Below are 13,334 nucleotides of genomic sequence, written 5' to 3'. Positions count from 1 at the left end.
AGGAGGCCCTCCCCTGACAAAGGGCTCGAGGTGCCCATGGACAGATGGCAGGGCGTGACTCCTGCGCCTCGTTGATGACCTTTTGTGATGAAAGGTGCACCCTCGTCAGGGTGCGGGCGGCCCTGAAAGCCAGGAACACCACACAGGGGAGTTTTAAGGGCCACAGCAGTGCACCCAAAGTTGTCTGATCAGATGGGAGCAGCACCTCCGTGACCCTAACAAACGTCCACTGCGGAGAGCCCCAAGGGCCAGTGGGCGGTGTGATGGAGCTCGGGGCGTGCTGCTCAGGGCCGAGCTCTGGACAAGGCGCCCTCCCTCCCTGCAGGAGAGACGGCCGGCCCTGGGCCAGAAGCACCTCTCGGCGTGTGGCGGCAGCCTCCGCGTCAGAAAGCGCCACGTCCTTTGTGTGGGGCCCACAGTGGTGGGGGCGCCGCTCTGCCCAGCCCAGGGCCGGGCCCAGGTGGCCGGCGGGTGGCGCTGAGGTGCGGTCACCAGCCTTGTCCCAGCGGGTCCCATTGGGGTGGGCAGGCTCTCGCCTTGCGCCTTGACGTGAGTGACTGGACAGTCTGACGTCTTCCGGGCTGCAGAGCCGGTGAAAGCACAGCAAAGCTTACTGGGCAGGAGGCCGGCCGGGGCTTCTAGCCCGAGCGCAGCACCCACGCCCACTTCTGGTTCGGGGCTGTGCGGCCTTGGGTGAAGCTTGGCCACAGATGGACCTGTCGGATTTCAGCTTAGTGGTCCCACCAGCGAACAAAACCCTGGCGTTTGGGGGAGTTGGAGGTCACCATGGAGCCAGTGGCTTTGCTTTGGAGGGATGAGCCGGTGATCTAAGTCCCCAGAGGATCAGCAGGCAGTGTTTGCCCGTCTGCTTGCTCAGCTGCCCCATGGCACGTGGGATCCTGTTTCCCGATCACACCTGCAAGCCCTGCATTGGAAGGTGGGTTCCCAACCACTGGGCCACTAGGGAAGTCCTGAGTGATGAGCTCAGGCCAGTGGCTCTGGGCCGCAGTCTCCTTCTCGGACTGGACCAGGGCTTACCCAAAGGTCAGCATCATTCAGAGAAGACAGGGGTTCCATAGAAACGAACTGTGTGGCAAAGCAGTTTGGGGAACCCCTGAGTCAATGGGGTCCCCACACTACAGGATCAGAGCCTTTTCTGCACCTGCTAACTGTCTGGGCGGGGGCTGCGCACGCCCTGCTGGCCGAGCGGGCTTGCTCACAGCACCGTCACAGTGAGCTCCACACCTCTGGCTCTCAGCACAGGACTTTAGAGATGACGGTCTCCGGAAGGTTCCGTGCACTGGTCTCGGGATCCCTCGCGACCCTCGTCACCTCGTGTTCGCGCCTGGTTTCGAGCTCTCCCCCACCCTAGCACCTCTGGTCAGGTCATGAGCCCCCCCCCCCCCCGGGCGGCCAGTGGCCAGCACACCTACGTGTGAGCTCAGAAGCAGCTGTCCCAAGGGGACTGGGACCACAGGGGCGGGCTGGGGGCTGCCAGCGTTTTCAGCGAGGACCATGTTTATTGAGAATGGCTCATTACAAACGAGTTAACACGTGTAAAAATCCCTGTGATGCAAAAGATCCCTTTCGCCCCCAGGTGGCTGGGGAGACAGCCAATGATCCAGCGCGCCCCCCTTGTGCGGCCAAGGGGTCACGGCGTCACGGTGCCGAGTCCTGCTGTCTCCAGCCCCGTTTTCATGATTTGTGTGTGAACAGGACATGACGGCGAGGTTTGTGTCCTGCCTGAGACCCCTCCAGGCAGGCGGCATCGGCCCCAGGGGCAGGCCGCTCCTGTGAGCCTTCCAGATGGGTGACCTCTAACCTGCGGCTTGCCCCGAGAGGCCCGCTCTTCCGCCCCAGGGACAGCGTCTCTGATGGACAAAGGCAGTGTGGCTTCTCTGTGGAGGCCGCTCCCTGGGCAGCCCCCGCCGGCCCGAGTACGGGCCTCACCCGAGGGCGGCCGCCCCCTCCTGTCGCTGTCTCCCTGGACACTGCCACCCTTCCTGGGGTCACCTGGAGCCCTCACGGGGGCGCCCAGCCTGCAGCTGCCACGTGGGGTCCTCCCAGGCATGGGAACCAGGGCTCTGGGGGTCTCGGGCCACCCAGGGTTAAGGCAACGGGGACGATGGGCCTGCAGGCAGTGCTCGCCTCTGAAGCCAGGGCAGCTGCCTCGCCAGAAGCGTCTGCCTGTCAGGTCGAGGAGCGGTACAGCTGGGTGGTCCTGGGTGGTCTGCAGCCCAGGGAAGGGGCAGCCGCCACCCCAGTATCAGGCCTCCGGCACCAGACGACAAAGACTTAGGTGCTGTGGCTGACGGGGGCATCCTGGCCCCCCGGCCAGAGGTAGCCTGGGGCAGGGGTGGGAGGTGTCCCAGCCCCTTTTGGGAATGACCCATTTCCCTTTATTTCCAGGAGCGCAGACCCAGGTTCAAGATGCAGCCCCACCGCTGTCCTGAGTCAGGTTCTGGCTGTGGCGAGAGGCCGGGGTGCCTGCAGCCCCAGGTCCCCTTGGCTTTGGAAGAGACCCTGGCCTGGCTTATCTGCCCGTGAAGAGAGGTGTCCGTGGTTCCAAAGTACCTGCAACCCCACTATTATTGTCTTGCTTGAGGTTGAGTCTCACCTCGCCAAAAGTGAAAACTTCAATCTCAAAAAAAACACCCTCCCCCGGCTAAGAAAAAGACTTAAGCCTCACACACACACACACAAACACACACACACACACACCTCCCCCGGCTGAAAAAGGAAGAACAGAAGGCCGCTCTAGTCCACGCGAGGGTCCATGCTGTGCAATCCTGGGCTGCGACTCCCTCTGCTGAGACAGACCACCCGGCATTCTGTCGGGGGGGAGGCCACAGGCCGCCCCCAGACGATTAGGCCTGCAGGCCCAGGGCCCCAGCACCCAGCCCTGAGAGGTGGGGCTGCCCGCACTCAAGAGGCAGGAGGTACCAGGCTGGGGGCGGGGAGCGTCTTTGGGGCCCAGGCCGCTGGCCCTGGCCAGCGGGAGCCAGCGTCCTGCCCACAGCCCAGGTGTCCCCTTGAAGGAGGGCCGCAGGGGCCTGAGGGCTTTCTGCCTGAGGTCCCGCCCTCCCCAGGGGCCAGGGGCCTGGCCACCAGCCACAGGGACTGGGCCCCCGGGGCAGGGGCGGGGCAGCGGGCCCAGGGCGGCAGCTGCCTTTCAGATCCCAGGGAGGCTGGAGCCGGCACAGCCCCGGGGCCCAGGCTGGCTGCGGTCTCCACACAAACAGACCCGCAGCGTCTCTCTTGGGGCTGGGTCCCAGGTCTGTGGGGAGACGGGCTCCGGCGTGCCTGTGGGGGCGGACGTCCCGAGTGCAGCGGAGCTGGCCTCAGGCCCAGGGGATGATGTCAACAGCCAGCAGGGATGCGGCGCCTCGTCCGAGCCCTGGCCCCAGGCCTCCAGGGACAGGGCAGGGCATAGTGGGCTCCTGCCGTCAGCTGTCCACGTAGACGAAAAGGATGTCCTCATCCGTGCCGTAGCTGGTCCTGGCCTCCTCGAAGTTGCTGATGCTGGCGCTGCACATTCCTGCTGCGGCAGGACGGGGCGGTCAGCTAGGGGACGCCCTCCCTGCTGCCGCTGCGGCCCCTGTGAGCCTGTCCTCTGAGCTTTCCCCGTTTCAGCAGGAGAAACAGAGGCCCAGAGGGGAGGGGACTCGCTGGAGGCCGCAGGGTGGTTCCTCCCTGTCCCCGGGGCCGTGGGGAGTCTGGGCGGGGAGTGGTGACCAGGGCCAGGGCAGGGCAGACTTTCCTTTTTTTCTTTCAGCCCCTCTGCGCAGCGTTTGGGCTCTCAGTCCCCTGACCAGGATCCCCGGGCCTTCCTTCCTAGCGTGGAGGGCCGGCCTGCGGGCTGGGGGCGGCAGGAACTGCAGCCCTGGGGTGGGCCGTGGGTGGGGGCAGAGGGCTGGCCCGGTGACGGCCTGACGGGTGGGCCCCGGGGGAGTGGGGGCCCGCCCGCCCACTCACGGTCAGCGTATGCCGGGTTGTTGTAGAAGATGCAGCCGGCGGCCCGGCTGTAGCCGCGCAGCACGATGAAGTGACCCTGGTAGTCGGGCGAGCGGCAGAGGCAGCGGGGCCCGCCGGGCGTGAAGCAGCAGTACTTGGGGGGCCTGGAGCAGGCGTCGCAGCGCAGCACGCCCGAGTTCACCAGCACGATGGCCACGTGGCCCTGCGCCAGGTGGGCCTGGATGTCCTGCACACTCACCCTGCTGCGGGGGGTGGGCGGGGTCAGGTGTCCGGCCTGCGCTCCGTCACGGTGGCCGGGGCTCAGTGGGGGACCAAGCATGGACCGGGGGGGCTCTGAGGGCGCCCAGGACACGTTGGGCCCACGGGCGCTTCACAGGGTGACCATACAGCTCCAGACGGCACCCCCTCTCTGGACCTGCTCCCCACTGCCCTGGTCTTTCATAAAGGCTGCATTAGTAACATAAACGGGTGGTTTAATTTATTTCCCCAAATCAGAACCAAGTAAGGCTTTACCGGTTTCTAAACCGAGTGCTTCTCTGAAAGGGTTATTTCTCTGTCTGAGGCTCCTCGTGGCAGGAGGGGCTCCCCGGGAAGGGCTAGTTGGCAGCACCCGCAGGGGAGCCCTGGGTCAGCCGGCTCCTCCAGACTCTTAGGCCCTGGCCCCTTCGAGACCACCGGGAGGAGGCAAGTACAAGACTGACCGGAGCGGGGTAAGGGCTGGGGGTATTCCCCGGTGCCCGGGGCCGCACCATCTTCACTGGGGGGCAGGGGGCCAATGCCCAGCCCAGCCGAGTCACAGGGCAGCCTGGTCTGATGCCGTGGCCGGGGAAGGGTGCCATGTTTCCACTGGGTCTCTAAGAGGAAGCAGCCGGCTGAGCTCCCAGCAGAAGGTATGACCCCGAGGGGGACTTCAGCCACCGGGAAGCGTGGGGCAGGGCTGGAGGGAGGGCCCGGGGTCCGGGTCCCGGGTGCGGGTCAGCGTGTGGCCAGGCCGCTGGGGTGACCGTGGTGCTCACTGCGGGAGGCGGGGGGGGGGCGGCCCCTGCTCTCCACGCAGCCTGTCAGGTGCCACTGAGCTAACACCAGCCACCTCGCCCTCCGACACGCACTCACGTGGCCCGGGGACATGTGAGACCTTTTCCCTGTGCCCCGAGGGCTGTGTGCCTGGGTCACATGATCGTGAAGTCAGAAATCCAGGAGACAGGGGACGCAAGGACAGACTGGCCGGGGGGGTCTGGGAGCCAGACGCCTGCTGGGCGCAGTGCCCACAGCAGGCTGGGGAGGAAGCTGCTTGTGTCCAGACAGGTCTCCTGGGCCCCCCCGCCCCGTGTGGAGGAGAAGAGGGTAAGGTCAGGCAGCCGGGGAGGAGGTCTGGCGCCAGGCCTCCCTGACAGCTGACACCGGGCCTTCCCCACCACCCTGGATGGCTGCGCCAGCATGCTCCCCAGGCCGTCACCCCGCTAGGGTCCCTGCGCTCTGTCCCAAGGCCAGCACTCTCTGAGCAGCCCGAGGGCTGGCTCAGATCTGTCCTGCTCACCTGTCCGTCTGTCCCCCGCTCAGGATCCACCCTAGGTCAGAGTTTTGTGTAGACTAGGTCTTGTAGCCCCCCACCTGTTCCCATTTTCTGGATGGAAAAACTAAGGCTCGGGGGTCGGGGGCAGGGACAAGTCAGTGCCCATGGCCGGCAGGGCGGGAAAGCTCAGGTCCACCCTTTCCCAAGGGAGGCTCCCCCCGTGCCAGCCTTGGGGGAGCAGGTGCATGACGAAGGGCGGGGCGGGGGGGGGGACACACGGACTCACCACTTCTCCACCAGCACCTTGCAGGTCTTGGCCTGTGCAAATAGCTGGTTCACCCGGGTCTCCTCTGTGTCAAAGTGCTTCCTATAGAAGGACTAGAGGGCACAGCAGCTGAAGAGGCCGCCCGTCCCGGCTGCCCTCACCCCCCCGGGAGGACGTGAACAGCACAGGGGGCGGGAGTGGACACGGGGGCCCGGCCTGCGGGCAGCAGGACCACCGGAGGCTGGGAAGGATGCCTGGGAGATAGGCGAGCAGCAGGCGCAGGCCAGCACCCTGGTGGCGGGCGGCAGTCTGGACGCCACCCACTCGGCTCAGCCGGCGCGTGTTAGCAAAGGACACGGTCTGTTTGGTGCAGGGGCCTTTAGGGGGCCAGGGCCCCCACGGGGGAGGCAGAAGAGACTACTCTGGGGCCTTTCCTCCGCCCCGAGGCCACGCTGACCACGCCAGAGCCACCAGCCTTTGCCCCTGGCCTGGACGGTTCACAGGAGAGCTAGGTGGACGGGCGCTGGCCCCCGGGTAGTGGCCCCATTGCCCACAAGGCCGGCGGGCACTCTCTGCTCTGCCCAGGTTTGGAGCCTGGGCCAAAGCCTGCCCCTGGGGGAGGCAGGACTGTTCTAGCAGGGCGGCAGAGTGCCCTGGGGTCTCAGCGAGGCTTTGCCAGCATTCTGTTTTTGTTGTCATTTGTTTGTGGTTTTTCTTGTGTGTGTGTTTGTCTTATTTTCTTGACCTTTCCACGTGCCATGTGGGATCTTAATTCTCCGGCCAGGGATGGAACCCACGCCCTCTGCGTTGGAAGCACCGAGTCTGACCCGCTGGACCTTCAAGGAGGTCCCTGGCATCCTTCCTTTTTTATAAAAAGGAAAGACAGTAAATTTTCTTTTTTTTTTTCCTTCCAGAACACCAGGGACCCAACTTGGAGCGGGCTGTCCCTGTAAGGAAGAAAACTGGCAGATGACGGCTGGAGGGAGACAGGGCGCCCTGAGGCCCGGCCGGCTGCTGCTGGGACAGAGGGAAGGACGGTGAAGGCTGCCTGGGGCGCCTCTGCAAGTCGGCAGGCACTTCCGAGACAGACGGGGTGGGGGGGGGTGTGTGTGTGTGTCTCTCTAGGTGGGGGTGTCTCTGGGGGTGGGGTGCCAGGAGCGGCCCGGCTCACCACTCAGGGCCTGAGTAGCCTGTCCTGCCCGTGGCATGTCCGCCCCGGCCCCCTGGTCCCGGCACCTGGATGGCCGCGGCCGGCGCACCTGGTTCTTGTAGCCCTTGTCCACGCCCAGGGTCCGGGTGCAGAAGCGGTGTCGCACGCCGAAGCGGCGCATCAGGTAGGCCAGGTCGATGGTCCAGATGCTCCTGGTGAGCCGCAGCTCCTGCAGGGCCCTCTCGAACTCAGCGTCGTCCAGCTGGCCCAGGTACCTGCAGGCAGACTGGCTGCTGAGCCTTGGGGCGCCGGCGTGGGGCAGCACCCCTCCCGAGGGCCCCCAGGAGGCTGTGCCCTGCATCGTGAACTCCTAGGTCCTGACCGCACGCTGCCCAGGGCCGCCCAGACACCACGCAGGTCCTCGTGCGGGCCTGGACTCTGCGTCTGGCATCTCTCACCAGCCCTGTGACTCTGGGCCAGTTGTCAGCCTCTCCAGCCTCATCTCAGGACCGTCTAAGTGCTTGGAACACATCTCGTCACCGATTCCCTGAGCATTAGGCACAGAACACCTGTCTTGCCTGGACTTCTGGGCAGGGGGAGCGGGAGGCTGCCCTGCCCAGTGACCCCGTCTTCTGAGAGTCTGAAGTCGGGGGGTGCACGAGGACCCCGCGTCTCGGCCATGGGGGTAACTCTGTGGGGTGGGCCTGGGCACCTGTGACTTCCTGGCTGTTCCAGATCCCCGGCATCCTCCGGGGGGGGGCCCAGCCCGCCACCCCTCGCTTCCGCAGGTGGGGTGGAGCCTGGGTGGATGCTGGGCCTCCCCCAAGCCCCAGCTGGAGACGGCCACCCGGATGACGAATCCCGCCGGGGGCTCTCCCCGTGCGCCCCTCCATCAGAAGGCGGGCCCAGTGTACTCACCGGAGCACCATCCTGGAGCAGGCCAGGCCACAGTCCCAGTGGTAGAGCTGCTGGATGATGGGCACCGGCAGCTGCACGAAGTCGCCTGCGGGGGAGGAGCACCGGGGTCACGGGGGGGGGGGGGGGGGAGGACGGGGAGCACGGGGGGTCATGGGGGGAGCACGGGGGGGAGCACGAGGGTCACAGGGGGGAGCACGGGGAGCACGGGGGTCACGGGGGGGGTAGGACGGGGAGCACGGGGGTCACGGGGGGGAGCACGGGGAGCACAGGGGTCACGGGGGGGAGGAGCACGGGGGGAGCACGGGGGTCACGGGGGGGTAGGACGGGGAGCACGGGGGTCACGGGGGGGAGCACGGGGAGCACGGGGGTCGAGCACGGGGGACACGGGGGGGAGCACGGGGAGCACGGGGGTCACGGGGAGGGGAAGCACGGGGTGGGGGGGAGCACGGGGGTCACGGGGGGAGGAGCACGGGGGTCACGGAGGGGGGGAGCACAGGGGTCACACGGGGGTCACGGGGGGAGCACGAGGAGCACGGGGGGGAGCACGGGGGTCATGGGGGGGAGGAGGGTGGGAGGGTCACAGGGGGGGAGGAGTGCGGCGGGGTCACGGGTGGGAGGGTCATGGGCAGGAGGAGCACGGAGGTCACGGGTGGGAGGAGTATGGGGGGGTCACGGACCCTCAGCGCAGTGCCCGGCCGCCAACCCACTCCCACTTGAGCCACCGGTGCCCACTCAGGTCCCACAGGGGCCACTTGAGGGCCAGTCCACAGCCTTACCAAGCCCCCAGCCCACTCTCCTTGCCACAGCAGCAGTCCCCCTGAGACGCTGGTCTAGGGGGGCCGGCCGTGTGTACAAGCCTCTGGCGGGGTGGCTCCCACCCCCCACCCCAGGACAAGGCCTGTGTGGCTGCCGCCGGAAGCCCACTGCCACCTGGCCTCCACCTTCAGGCGCCCCAGGGCCTTTGCACACCCACTCCCTCCCGCCTGGACCGGCTCAGCCTCCCAGGCCGTGGAGCCAAGTCCTGTCTGCGGACGTCACTTCATGACGCTGCCCCCATGGTGCAGGCCCCTGCCTCCGCGGGCCCTCTCTGGAGCCCCTCTGTGGCGGGGGGCTCCCAGAGGCACTCGGCAGACGATCCTCTCAATTCCCAAGGCCGCTGACTGCACAGCCCCCAGGGTTACGAGCAGGGGGCAGTCACGTATCAGCCAGGGCTGGGCTACCCAGGGTGGAGCAGCAAGGGCCCGGCCTGGGCGTTCTGGTTCAGGCTCTCCTGCTGGCTCGGGCCGCTGACTTCCACACGTGGGCCGGGTCTGGCCGTCCGTCAAGTGCGGACTTTGGTCTGATTTCCCTTCAGTCAACAAACATTTCCCCAGAGCCCCATGAGTGCCCAGCCTGCGGACTGGCGACTTGGTGAGGAGTGCCCTGGCAGACGGCACACACGGGCGGCGCAGGAAGAAAACAAGGGGCCAGGCCAGGGCCGTGCGGGACACGCCTTCAGATCAGAGCGCGGGGCCGCGTGGGACGCACCTTAAGACAGGATAGTAAGGGGCCTTGACAGGCCCGCGGCCTGGGGGACGCCCCTGCCCTGGGGTCCCAGGAATGTGCCCAGAGCTCAGAGCTGAAGAACCGGCCAAGACACTCTGCTCGTTCAGGACACCCTTTCAGCTCCCGTGGTCTCCCCACTCGGGGGTCTCCAGGCGACACTCCTGAACTCACAACTGGCCCGCGCAGAGCTGACCCCCAGCACCCCTCCCCGCCCCGCCCCTACATGCACCAACCAGGAGGGCCGCCCGGGAGCCCTGGGGTCCATCCTGGCCTTGCAACCTGCGACCTCCTGTTGCCTGCAGGGGTCCTAAGCTCCTGCCCTCCCGTCTGCAAGCTCCCCTGCCCTCAAGGCCTGCTCAGAGGACAGCAGGCTGGCCGTGCCCTCGCTCATCGGCACTTCGCCAGCCCAGGCCCACGCTGTGGCTCCCAGGAGGGGCCCCCGCATGGACCCCTGCCCTGCTGGGCTGTCCGTGCCCTCTCCGGAGCAGGGCCTGGGACTGCGCCTTGGCTGCACTGCCACGGCCTTCCTGCTCTCCCGCCTACCTGCAGGGCCCAGGGAAAACAGGGCGGCACGGCTGAGTGCGGGCCGCTCGCTGGCCGAGCTGCCTGGCCCCGGGGGCAAGCGGCGCCCCTTCGGGGGTGCGCCCGGGAGCCCTGCCTTCCATCCAGCTGAGACCAGGCGGGGGCCAGGCTTCGCTCCCTCCTTCCCCTGGTCCCAGGAGGCCCTAAAAGGAACCCAGGCCACTTCTCCAGGCCTTGCGACATCCACCTCCGCCCACTGCCGCAGACTCGGCCCTGCGGGCACCAACCTGCCCGACTTCTGCCTGTCCTCCGCCCCCCCAGTCCCTCTCTGGCTTCGGTCCACAACAGCCGCAGGGGTCCCTCCACAGTCTTCCATGGCCCTCAGGAAACAGTTCTTACCCCTTACGAATGCCTGCCGGGCCCGCCCCACCAGCCCCGGGGGAGCTCTCTTACCCTCGGGACTCAAGTCTGCCCCTTTTTGTCACTCAGGTCTTGGCTCAAAGTCTTGCCCGCCCCGTGAGATGCGTTTACTGACTGTGCCTTCAGGAGCAGGGGCTCCTTCACAGCACTCAGCAAAAGTGACAAAAACACAAAAAATAAAGACTTCCTGTCTCCCCGCTAGACTGCAAGCGGCCCGCGGGCAGAGAACTGGCTCATCCTATGCGCTGCTGTCCCACGCGTGGTGCTGGCTCGCCGAGGGCCCACTGTGGCCTGCTTGGCTCTGGGCACACACGGTGTTGGGACCGAGCTCTGCCGTCCAGGTGCTCACGTCCCAGAGTAATCCCCGCCGAAGGCTGGGCAGAGGCAGAGCGTCTGCAGGCTGCTGTCCCCTGGCGGCCTATGCCCTGCCTTCTGGAACCCCTCCTGTAGTTACAAACTGCCTTCTTGTTTTTCTCTCCGTGGGCTGCGTACTCCCAGCTTTGGCTCCTGCATATCCCTCCATCTGGGAGATTGTCCCCCATCTCTGAACATCCAAACGTGTCGGTCTCTTCCCCTCCATCTGGAGGACCGGAGCTGGTGTCTGTCTGCCCGCCGGACCCACAGGGAACTCCTCAGTGGCAGGCACGCAGCGTTTGCCTCCTCCCAGCCCAGACACCTCGGCAGGCACGCTTAGACAGTGAATGGAGGGCGTTTTTGTTTTTCTTTCCCTGGAGGGGCCCGCAGGACTCCCCTTCCCCCAGGCTTCCAGACTGCGGTCCTCTGTCCACAGCGCCTCCTGACTCTGCCGCCCGGGTTCTGGCACTGGCTGGCTGGGCCACCTGTGGCCAGGCTCTGACTCTTGTCTGTGCCTCCCCAGCTGTAAAACGTGGCACCGCCCGGCTGCTGGCTGAGGCCCTCAGGAACCCTGCCCCACCTCTTCTCGCCCTTATCTCTTACCCTTTGATCCTGCCCACACCCCTGAGGTGGTTGAACACCTGCCTCGGGGCCACCCCTAATCCAGGCACAAGCAAGTCGGCCAACAGGGACCCAGAGATCCTCCTGCGGCGGGTGGCGACACGCGCAGGCCTTCCAAGCCCCAAGCTGCTGCCAGATGCCTGGAGCCACAGGCCCATCCCACCTAAGGGCCAGGGTCTGCCTGGAAGGGGCTTCGGCTGGCAGCTGTCCTCAAGGAAGGAAGGCAGTTTCCTAGCCCTGAATACTTAAGCCATCGGTCGGCTCATCTGCAAAGTGCAAATGACAATAGGAACCAGCCTCACCAGAGTCGTTATGAGGATTAATGAGGCCCTGCATGTAAACAACTCCGGCAGAGTGCCTGCTCAGAGAAAGCACCCTGGAAATGTGAGTCATTACTCCACTGAGGCCCCTCTGGAAAGGCAAGTGTCTGGTCCAAGATCACAGAGTGAAACAACCGGAGGAGGAGACAGCAAACCCCAGGGACAGCTCTGGACCCAACTCCTTGCTGCAACCACGGTCATGTCCCACGGATGCCTCAGGGCTGGGGTCTCCCACGTGTGGGCACCTCACTGTAGAGTTCACCGGCCCTTTCTCATTAACTGTGTGCTGCAGAGGGGACGGGAAACCACTGCTCTCCCCTCTCCCACTCAGAAAAGCACGCCGAGGCCGGCCACGGAATTATCAGTCTGTACCCCCAGCAAAGGAACTCAGGGGCCTGGGAAGGAGGAACTAAAGGAAGACCCCATAGCAAGACAACACGCAGGAGTCTGGGAGGCCAGGGGCAGGAGGTCCGTCACTGCTCTGCGATCCCTGCCAGTTGCCTGCCCCTTCTAAGGCCTCAGTTACCGGAAGGGGGACAGGGTCTCCCCGAGGCAGCTCCAAGGAGGACTTTTCCCTCCTGGGAAAGGTGACCCCTCGCCCCACCCCGGGTGCTCAACCAGGACCCTCCTTCCCTCCATGACCGCAAGCGAGAGATGCCCAGGGGTGTCCCTGCTCAGGGAGTTGTCAGGAAAACAAACAAACAAATTTTAAGTGGTCGTGGCCGCCGGCAGGCCCGGCCAGAGCGCACACCTGGCCAGGTTTCGCTCAGAGCTCAACAGCCGGGCCGCGGCGGCGGTCGGCCCAAGGTCGCGCGGCCGGACCCTGCCCCGCGCTCGGGCGGGGTTCCCCCCATACCCCATCCCCGGGGTGAGGGCTGGCCCCCACCTCTGATCCCCGATCCCCGAGGTCTTGCCCCGCGCCCACTGCGATCGCCGGGATGAGGGCCGCCCCCCGATCCCCAGTGTCCTGCCCCGCGCCCGCCCCGATCCACGGGGTGAGGGCTGACCCCGGTCCCCAGGGTCCTGCCCCGCGTCCACCGCGTTCCCCGAGGTGACGGACGGAGCACACTGACCGGGTTCGAGCGGCGGCCCCGCTGCCTCCGCGTCCACCTCCGTCCTCATGACCCGGGCGGCGCGGGGCTCCCATGGCCCCGGCCCGGCGCCGGCTGCAGCTCTGGCGTCTACTGGGGACGAGAGCGCGCCTTGCGCGCGCCGGCTTCCCGGGCCGCCAGCACCAGCGCCCCGGGGGAAGAAGGGGCGGGAGGCGGCGGCGGCCGCAAGCCCCGCCCCGGACCGCCTCCGGCTCCCACGCCGGCCGCCCCCCGGGCCGCTCCTCCGGGTCCCCGCTTCCCCTGTCCGCACGCCAGGGGCACTCGCCTCGCTCGGGGCGCCCCTTCCCCGGCGCCGTCGGCTTCCCAGGCTTCCGCTGTGGGGGCAGGTCCCGGCCCCGGGCCTCCGCGCCCGCCGCCCCCGTCGCCCGTCTCGCCGTCCAGCCCCCGTCTGGCGGCGGGTGCTGGGGAACGCGAGTCCCCCTCGGCCCGGGCCGGCCCGAGGGTCGCTGTTTCCGGCGGCACCTGGGTCCGGTCATCAGCCCCGCTCTTCCCCGGGCCCGGAACTATTGTACCCGAGCTCGGTTCCCCAGCCGGCGCAATGAGGATGACGCGAAGGCAAGAGACCTCGCCCGCCGCCACTAGGGAAAAGGAAGGGGGCGGGCCCTGCGCGAGGCATTTT

At 66.8% G+C, this 13,334-nt stretch overlaps 1 protein-coding gene across 8 annotated transcripts; it reads right to left on the bottom strand.

The window, feature by feature from the left end:
* Window positions 1-1,500: 1,500 nt before the first annotated feature.
* Window positions 1,501-13,285, bottom strand: GUCD1 (guanylyl cyclase domain containing 1). 8 transcript variants are annotated; one of them, XM_070475678.1, is made up of 6 exons: window positions 12,981-13,285; window positions 7,822-7,906; window positions 7,013-7,178; window positions 5,775-5,866; window positions 3,976-4,217; window positions 1,501-3,541 (listed from the first exon to the last, which is right to left on the bottom strand). In XM_070475678.1, exons 1-6 carry the CDS (start codon window positions 13,189-13,191, stop codon window positions 3,447-3,449), a joined length of 891 nt encoding a protein of 296 aa, XP_070331779.1. In that variant the 5' UTR covers window positions 13,192-13,285; the 3' UTR covers window positions 1,501-3,446. The 8 variants fall into 8 exon arrangements, with proteins under 8 accessions (XP_070331779.1, XP_020763037.1, XP_020763038.1 ...); XM_020907378.2 differs by lacking the exon at window positions 12,981-13,285 and adding an exon at window positions 12,677-12,945; XM_020907379.2 differs by lacking the exon at window positions 12,981-13,285 and adding an exon at window positions 12,677-12,940 and having other exon boundaries at window positions 1,501-3,538.
* Between the last annotated feature and the right edge of the window lie 49 nt (window positions 13,286-13,334).

The sequence above is a fragment of the Odocoileus virginianus genome, chromosome 12, assembly GCF_023699985.2.
Source record: "Odocoileus virginianus isolate 20LAN1187 ecotype Illinois chromosome 12, Ovbor_1.2, whole genome shotgun sequence".
In the NCBI taxonomy this organism is placed as follows: domain Eukaryota; kingdom Metazoa; phylum Chordata; class Mammalia; order Artiodactyla; family Cervidae; genus Odocoileus; species Odocoileus virginianus.
This window is presented reverse-complemented; position numbering and strand designations above follow the sequence as displayed.

Excerpts from the sequence above, each read along its gene's own strand:
- GUCD1 (XM_070475675.1), bottom strand. The coding sequence starts at position 10,264 with ATGGAAGACTGTGGAGGGACCCCTGCGGCTGTTGTGGACCGAAGCCAG. Across the intron at positions 7,907-9,909 it reads GTTTTCCCTGGGCCCTGCAG|GCGACTTCGTGCAGCTGCCG; the intron begins GTAGGCGGGAGA and ends CCTCCCCCGCAG. Across the intron at positions 3,542-3,975 it reads CAACCCGGCATACGCTGACC|CAGGAATGTGCAGCGCCAGC; the intron begins GTGAGTGGGCGG and ends GTCCTGCCGCAG.